We start from the raw sequence: 9,120 nt of genomic DNA on the forward strand, positions 1-9,120 counted from the left end.
AGATAGAATATGCCGGCCCCAGCCTCAACATGATCATACTTCCATTAAACATTAAATGTTACAATTAAGTATTAGTGTACTAGATTATCAACTGCTGATTTAAAATAGCCCATAAAATAATAGTAATCCCCAAAAAGTGCACCTTAAGTTGAAAGGACTTGCTTTGGACTAATAGACTGTAACTATAGCCTACAGTGCTGAGAATACTTGAGACTTGACTCAGACTTGCATGCAGACTTGACAAGGCTCTAATCAGGGCTCAAGATGAATCCATTGCTTGCACATTAAAATCACTGTCCTGAGTAACCTGTTTAACGTCTCATGATTGTTGATTCTGATTCGATGCCAAGCTAGTTGCCAAGCGAGTTCCAAGCTTGCTACTGGAGCTGTCTGACATTTATATCTTTCACTTGGGGCCCGCTGGTCTCCACCTCAGAGGCAGTGCAAACTGTCGATTCAATTTGAAGGAGAATGAAAATGAAATTGAAAAGTGTTAACCTGAGAAAGGATTTAAGGAATCAGAAAGGCCATTTAAAATGTAACCTTCTAATATATTGTAGCGGCGACCACCTTGGTATGTGTTTCACGTGTGGGCGCTGCTCACTTCTACTGGGCTGTGATTGGTCTTCTAGGTGCAAGGCATTATGGGAAAATGTTGAATTGTTGTGTGTAATTAGTTATATCTTGTGGGTTAGAGAAGGATGAACTCTGACGTAGTGTGTGATGGAATTTATTATGTTAGGAGATGATTGTTAGACTAAGCTCTCGGGTTATATTTGCTCAACATCTCTGTATGTGTCATCGCCTATGTTGGTCTGTCTGTAGCAGGTAATGTTTAGTGTTAATGTTTAATAAAGAAGATAATTTAACCGTGGTGTCTTGGTCTACTGAAGAGCCTGCTGCTATATTTATTTTAACAAATGTATCTTGCATTTTCACGTAGTTGTGATTGTGACACAAATCATGCTCACCGTGTAAAGAATATTAATTAGGATTTATTAGCATTGACAGTTTTTAGGATGGCATGTTATTTTCAAACTGGCAAAGACAATCCTCAGCCTTCCTGAGTTGCAAGCTAATATTATTTCATACTGTAAATGTAGCAACCAACACCTAAACGGACAAGACGTATTGCTTGGAAACAAGTCATTCTTGAGTATGATCACATATAGGCTAATCTATTAATAACAGCAGCTGCATACAGCCCAGCAGACGACAGTGTTGACCAAACCTCGACTAAATTAAGTCCAGTTGTTTGGGAGAAAATGGGAATGAGATGTGTGTTTCATGCATTCTTTGCTGTCTACCAAGTCATTTTCAATAAAAAAAAAAAGCCCAATATAGTTTCACAATTTAAGACTACACCATGCCAACCTGAATAAAGGAAGCTGCTGTTAGCCTAGCGGAGTTGATTTGGAGTGTTAACTAGTTAGGTTACCAGATTAGGAAAAATTACAGCCTTTGGAATATTTCAACAGCCACAACACACATTCTATGATGCATTTTGCCCTTTAGGAGTAAAGTCAGGCCAGTGTTCATATCCGATACCTTCATTCACCAAGTAGTCTGGTGTCACTAGAACCTAAATACAGTAAGTCAGACACTGTCAGCTGTTGCATGTCAACAGTTTGATATTATTTAGAAAAAGTGTCCTCTTCCACTCTCACATCGATGTTTACCCTGCAAACATGAAAGTCAGGGGGTGGTCACCTAGATGTCTGTAGGATATCCCTTTTTGCGGATTAACCACAGATGAAAATGTGTAGTATCACACTAGTATGATGTAATAGCGGAACAACTGGTCAGGCAGGTTCATGAGACATTGTGAAGGGGAAACCGGTTACCTGAAAATGTGTATGGTAGTTTGGTTTCAGGCACAGACGCTGAGATGTTGAAAAAAATATTCTGCTACCTTTTGTTTTTAGGTGCCTTTTCATTATCTGTATATTTTTGGTATAATCTGAGCTACTCAAATGTAGCGGAATCAAATATTGGATATAAAGATTTACTGTACATTTCAAAGGATACCCAAAGTGAAGATGGATTAAAGGCAGGAGTTGTTTACACTAATCTTCAAATAGATTCAGACTTTTGGAGACACATAACATTGAAGGAAAACAGTGGTAAGTAATACAATGTCATCGCACACTATATGCAAGAAACATGGCCATTGTGATACTATATAGATCTGTTTGAAGCGTCTCAAGATTATTATTTTTTTATGCCAACTCATAGCACAGGTTGTGGCAGACTAATTTATATTATTGACGGTTGTTTTTAAAGTTAGCCGTCAACTTTGTATCTTAAGACATACAGTAAAGTTAAATACAAGCAGTGCATTCAGTCAAACAGCGATGACCGTCATTTATGGTCTATATCGTAATTCCAAAAATAATTTGAAGTTCTTGACAGGCTGATTCAATCACCCGGTCTGAATCCAACTGCGCATGCCTTTAATATGCTGAGCATCGCCAGAGATATCCGTGGTCTGGTGATGTCTATGGGACTTCAGGCCATCATCACATGCAAAGAATTAGCATCAAAGTACTAAACATGACCTGCTTATTGTACACAATGATAATCTGTCTGAATATTAAGCATGCTAAAATTGGCAAACTACAGTATGTACAAAGCATGCAGTCGTTTATAGCTGTCATTTCCCTTTATGGACGAAAATACTCGAAATTAAACCAGAGTCTGCGCTTAAATGCGGCTGTCAGTGTATCATATCTAATCCAAACTGCTGGAATATAGAGCCCAAAAAGTGAAATTGTACTGTCCAAATGCTTTGAGTTCACTTTGTGTATTATAGGAGACATAAAATAAAAACATTGCTTACAACACAATGATATATACACTCTGTTTCAAGTTCATGTGAGGCACAAAACACTTACTGTATTTGACTGGAGTAGTCAATGTCATATTTTCTTTTTCAGTAACTACAGCGACCATCATCGCCAAGGCCGAAGAATTAAACAAATGCCTAGATCCCTCGCCACTTCTTGGTACATGGTCACATGGATATACATTTTTTTTTACAGTATATTATTACAAAAATACATTTTAGGCTGATGGTCTAAGTGAGTTTATATGTACCCCTATGAATTTACACATACTCCTAATCGGCAGTGGGGCTCCAGACAATTGAGTTCTCTACGCCGGTCAGCTTGGTGACCGTGAGGAAGGAGAACCCACATCTGCAGGTCGGAGGTCGCTACAAGCCAGACGACTGCGTCGCCCTTCAGAAGGTTGCGGTCATCATCCCCTTCCGTAATCGTGAGGAACACCTCAAGTTTTGGCTCCACTACCTCCATCCTTTCCTACAGCGCCAACAGCTGGACTATGGTGTCTTTGTTATTAATCAGGTACAGCAAGAACAACACACTTTGGAAATTCTACACTGGACACAAAATTTACTATGGTTACCCTACAAGTTACACTACTGTCACCAGAAACGTATCTTACATCTTTTTACTTCAAAATAAAACAATCTGCTTTATTCTTTTATGTTGATGATGAGTGGTGTTCACTAACATCAACAAAATGCTAATCTCTTTGTTATGAACTAAAAATATGTTTGTTGACATCATCCAAAAACATTGAGGACATTATACATTATGTAATTTTATTGAACTATCAGTCAGGCAAAAGTTACTATAACAAACAAATGTTATCTTAAATGGGGTGGCATTTCCATTTATCACTTTTAATTCAACTGAAGGTTTCCTGAAATTAATGAAATTCTGTGAGACAAGTCCCTGTAACATGGTCACCAATTCTGCTGTTCATTAGGAGAGATGTATTTCCTGTTCATTGACATTAGTTTAGCAGTCTTGGAATATTGAAAATGCATTTAATCGGTATCTACTTTGAAAATCGGATGCCTCCCTTCTGATAATTTTCTATCTCTGGCTCTGGGTAAAATCCACATCTCACTAGGACGAGGAAAGCACGTTCAACAGGGCCAAGCTGATGAACATCGGCTATACAGAGGCCCTCAAAGAGTATGACTACGACTGCTTTGTGTTCAGTGACGTGGACATCATCCCCATGGACGACCGGAACACCTACCGATGCTTCAGCCAGCCCAGACACCTGTCTGTGTCCATGGACAAGTTTGGCTTCAAGTGAGTCATGTCCTATTTTGTAGTTCCACAGTTGTTTACCATACCTAGTTCATGCATGTTTGAAGTTAACAAGTTTCATCACCTAGGCATTTATGTTTCCTTGGTTTCCTCATACCTGTTACTCAGGGAAAAATGTCTAATACTTGAGTAATATTTCCTCAACCTTTACTCAGGGAAATGATCTAATACTCTAGTTATATTTCCTCATACATGTTACTCAGGGAAAAATGTCTAATACTTGGGTATTAAAAAAGCCTTGGGAAACAATGCTCTACCAAATGATATACAAAATGATACCTATTCGAATTAGGTCCAACACAATAACCATGTGAGGTGGAGAGTGCCTGCCTCAAGTGGAGGAGTTTAAGTATCTAGGGGTCTTGTTCACGAGTGAGGGAAGGATGGAACGGGAGATTGACAGACGGATCGGTGCAGCTTCTGCAGTAATGCGGTCGATGTATCGGTCTGTCGTGGTTAAGAAAGAGCTGAGCCGCAAGGCGAAGCTCTCGATTTACCGGTCAATCTACGTTCCTACTCTCACCTATGGTCATGAGCTTTGGGTCATGACCGAAAGGACAAGATCCCGGATACAGGCGGCCGAAATGAGCTTTCTCCACAGGGTGGCTGGTCGACCCCTTAGAGATAGGGTGAGAAGCTCGGTCACCCGGGAGGAGCTCAGAGTAGAGCCGCTGCTCCTCCACATCGAGAGGGGTCAGCTGAGGTGGCTTGGGCATCTGTTTCGGATGCCTCCGGAACGCCTTCCTGGGAAGGTGTTCTGGTCCCGTCCCACCGGGAGGAGACCCCGGGGAAGACCTAGGACACGCTGGAGGGACTATGTCTCCCGGCTGGCCTGGGAACGCCTCGGTGTCCCCCCGGAAGAGCTGGAGGAAGTGTCTGGGGAGAGGGAAGTCTGGGCATCCCTGCTTAGACTGCTGCCCCCGTGACCCGGCCCCGGGTAAGCGGAAGATGATGGATGGATGGACAATAACCATGTCTAACAAACTGACTCGTTCCAGTTTTTGTTTTTCAGACCATGATAGACTGTTAAATACATAGCAAGACACTATTAAGGCTCCTAAGTGATTTCATTTGACATTCCAACTGTTATTTCTGCATCAGGTATTGATATCCCAATGAGTGAAAGGTCCTACAAACGGGCGACAAATTCAAGGAAAAAAATAAATGGAGGAACGTAACAAATGCAGATGTTTCCATACAGGTGTACTGCATGAAACAATTCGACAAATTGTTTCAGGCTCTGTGGCGTGTATACAAATGCTGAGCAGGCCAAGTTGTCCTCCATTTTGCATCAGGTGACTACAGTTTCAAAAAAACAGTGCCTAGTTACTGCATTTAGATCAGATTATCACAGTGGTGGGCATTTTTCTTGCAGCACTCCACCCCCACCCCTAATCCCTCCAGCTATGTGTGCACCATTATCTTATTTACATACATTATTGAACTACAGCACCTGCATAACCTGACGGGATGTGTGCATGCGCTTGGCTACTCAGCAATTTAAACACCCAATGCCGCTTCATGAACAACGTATTCCCGTGGGCATGATTGGCTACCTCGTAACCCGGACACTTCTGGACAGTAACAAAGGCTATGAATAGGCTGGAATAATCAGGCATCGTCGTGATCTGCAACACAACCAGGAGGACTTTGGACAGTGGCAGGAATGAGTGTTTAGAGCCTGGTACTCGGGAGGTGTGGGCCAAGACCTCATGTCCTCCTAAATTTAAAAGGGGCAAGAGACAAGGAACATTTAGAGTGCATACCTTAGGTTTACAAGGATTTACAATGGAGAAGGAGAACTGACCACTACTCCCCCGGCACAATAATATAGAAGTGTAAAACCTTGGGGTTGAGACAGGGGGTCCAGTGACACTGTGGCCCTATCCGGGGGAGGCCCCAGACAGGACACAACAGGCAAGAAGTCAGTCCATCTACATTGCCAGGCATTGAATGTCAGCATATCCATCCAAGCAAAACTGATCCAGAAGGCAAGCAAGTCTACATCAGAACTGACAAAAAGAAACCAATCTAACGTTTTGGTATGGCCTAATAAATCCAGACTTAAATAGAATCAAGATCTTGGGTCAGAACCTGAAGCAAACAGTGCATACTTGGAAAATCATACGGATTTTGTTCTTCATAGAAATGTGAGACAACCTTCCTCAATAGTTCAAAAACAACTAGAGCATTTTGCTTAAAAGTGGGCAAACCAGTAAGAGAATTGGATTCACACATTGGGTGATGTTACCTTCTCATCACAATGAATATCTTTATGCAGTGTGGGAAAAATTGCCCTTAGTCCACAGTGATGTCATAACATGGCTCATCCACAGCTGACGTAGGGTGACACCCTGACGTAGGGTGAAATGCTGACGTAGGGGGACACGCTGACGTAGGGGGACACGCTGACATAGTGTGAAACGCTGACATAGGGGGACACGCTGACATAGGGAGACACGCTGACGTAGGGTGAAACGCTGACATAGGGGGACACGCTGACATTGGGGGACACGCTGACATAGTGTGAAACGCTGACATAGGGGGACACGCTGACATAGGGGGACACGCTGACATAGGGGGACACGCTGACATAGGGGGACACGCTGACATAGGGGGACACGCTGACATAGGGTGAAACGCTGACGTAGGGGGACACGCTGACGTAGGGTGAAATGCTGACGTAGGGTGAAATGCTGACGTAGGGTGACATGCTGACATATGGGGACATGCTGACATATGGGGACATGCTGACTGTCTTGCTCCATGTTGAAAGTGTTCAAACCCCTCATATATGGATACCCATTGTGGTCACTGCCATGTGAAATAAATTGACAATATATGATGGTAACAATGTACTTTACATAGGCAATGCAGCAGGCAATCTTTTGTGGCTCAGTTGTTGGGGCACAACATTACCAACAACAAGGTTGCAGGTTTGAATCCTACTGAAGACACAAATCTGGGGACTTACAGTAGTGATTCTGTACTGTCAATCTGAACACAGTGGGCAAAACAAAGCCAAATATATACAGTATTTTAGCCAAAGTTAATATTCCTAACCAAAGTTAACTAAGAAAAATCATTATTGCAACTGCAGAAAAGGAGGTTTTATATGAAGTTGTACATTAAATGACCAAGTATGTCAAAGTGAAACACGACTTTCCAAATGGAACACTGTGCTTGTGTGTTGAACGCAGTCAGTGTAAAATGTGCTCCAAGTTGTGGAGCTTTTTTGATCTACTGTTGTGTTTTTTGTATTTAGAAATCTGTAAATTACCACCTACTTGTGAATATACTACTGTACACCACATACTGTAAATAAAATCTGTATTATCTTTATCTGGTCCATAGGTTACCCTACAGTCAGTACTTTGGTGGTGTCTGTTCATTGAGTAAGGAACAGATCCAGAAAATTAATGGGTTTCCAAACACCTACTGGGGTTGGGGTGGTGAAGATGATGACATTTTCAACAGGCAAGACAATTATTTCTCATACCCATTTAGCATAGCCTCACTGTTGGTTGCATCATAATCTGTGTCTGTTCAGTAAGTCATGCTAACTACACATTGTAAGAGTAATCTTTCCCTTATGTTTTTTTGGAAGAAAACAGTTTAAGTGGTGCATTTTCCATTTGGTTCAAATTGCCATTTGTCTTTACCTAGGGTGAAGAACAGAGGAATGACAATCTCTCGCCCAAACAGTGACATTGGAAAATGCCGGATGATCCAACACGCAAGAGACAAAAATAATGAAGCAAACCCTCACAGGTAAAACCATACAAAATATTAGGTTCTAAAATATGGAAAACTTGTTATATAACTACATTTTAGGACCCCAGTTTGCAGACAGATTTTAATTCGAGACTTAATTTGTGTCTGCAAAACCAGCCCTAGATATTGACGATTTTGACCATCTTGCACTGCAGGTTCGAAAGAGTAGCTCACACAAAGAGGATGATGGACAAAGATGGCCTCAACTCCCTTGAGTACAAAGTTGTTGCAGTGGAAAAACACATCCTGTTCACAAAGATTACAGTAGATGTGGGGGAGCCAAAAAAAATTGAAATAAGAGAATAAGAACTAAATGTTCACAATTGCTGAAAACATTTTATAAAAAGAAAGAAAAAAAATGACTATTGCCTGGGCCAGAAGACCAGTCCACCAAATGCACTGATGAGGAGCTTCGCTTCACTGGTCACCGAGAGAAACAGCAATGGCATCTGACCAAGGGGGTGCCCAGGTGAAGGTAAAGGACCTCACATCCAAGAGGTGCTGGGTGGTTTATAATGCAAGGCTGTATGACCACAACTGACCTAGTATTCATCTTTGAAGTGTCACCATGACCAAGTTAGCTTCAAGTGCTGCTTCCATAAATCATGATGTTCCAACACAGAAATTACCACTTATTTTGGTCGGAGCTGAGGTTAATGGGACAATTGCACAACTACAACCATCAAAATAATTCTACTGTGGTGGAAATTGTTTTAAACATTGTTTTTATAGACAATGCATTAATTCAGTTTATATTGAATTATGGACTTTTGTCCATATAACTAAGCTCTACTTTTTTACTTTCCAATACTGTTGTTGATCAAATGTATGGGCTGTTTTTTGTCAGATTTTAATCTATGTACATGTATATAAGTGTTTTATTGTGAATTTCCCAGCTGTTTATATTAAAATAAAATGAGCTCCACTTCCATGATTGACCAAGTTATTCATTCATAGGTCAATAATTTATAACATGTTTTGATTGGGTCACTCAGATCAGGAGGAAACAAATGTTTGTATCATTGAAGCTTTTACCAACAGAAACATGCACAGCCTGTTTGATGGAATCAGTCACTAAGCAAAAATAATTCATTGTTAAACAACTGTGTATGTTGTGATACTAACATATAGTAGTTACTTTAAGCCACATAAGGCCATTTCACACTGAATTGTTCTAAGCCCTGTACTTTCTGAGCCCAAG

At 41.1% G+C, this 9,120-nt stretch overlaps 1 protein-coding gene across 1 annotated transcript; it reads left to right on the top strand.

Annotated features, from left to right (window-relative positions):
- The first annotated feature begins 1,833 nt into the window (after positions 1-1,833).
- LOC105022912 (beta-1,4-galactosyltransferase 1-like) lies at positions 1,834-8,850 on the top strand. Its single transcript, XM_010891682.5, has 7 exons — positions 1,834-2,123; positions 2,937-3,005; positions 3,130-3,365; positions 3,940-4,127; positions 7,500-7,622; positions 7,812-7,916; positions 8,075-8,850. Exons 1-7 carry the CDS (start codon positions 1,889-1,891, stop codon positions 8,223-8,225), a joined length of 1,107 nt encoding a protein of 368 aa, XP_010889984.2. The 5' UTR covers positions 1,834-1,888; the 3' UTR covers positions 8,226-8,850.
- The last annotated feature ends 270 nt before the right edge of the window (positions 8,851-9,120 follow it).

The sequence above is a fragment of the Esox lucius genome, chromosome 25 (assembly GCF_011004845.1).
Source record: "Esox lucius isolate fEsoLuc1 chromosome 25, fEsoLuc1.pri, whole genome shotgun sequence".
NCBI classification, from domain to species: domain Eukaryota; kingdom Metazoa; phylum Chordata; class Actinopteri; order Esociformes; family Esocidae; genus Esox; species Esox lucius.

What these genes read in the sequence shown, in the direction of transcription:
- LOC105022912 (XM_010891682.5), top strand. Translation starts at nt 1,889, where the DNA reads ATGTTGAAAAAAATATTCTGCTACCTTTTGTTTTTAGGTGCCTTTTCA. An exon ending in GATGATGACATTTTCAACAG is followed by an intron (nt 7,623 to 7,811) that starts GCAAGACAATTA and finishes GTCTTTACCTAG; the next exon opens with GGTGAAGAACAGAGGAATGA. An exon ending in AATGAAGCAAACCCTCACAG is followed by an intron (nt 7,917 to 8,074) that starts GTAAAACCATAC and finishes CTTGCACTGCAG; the next exon opens with GTTCGAAAGAGTAGCTCACA.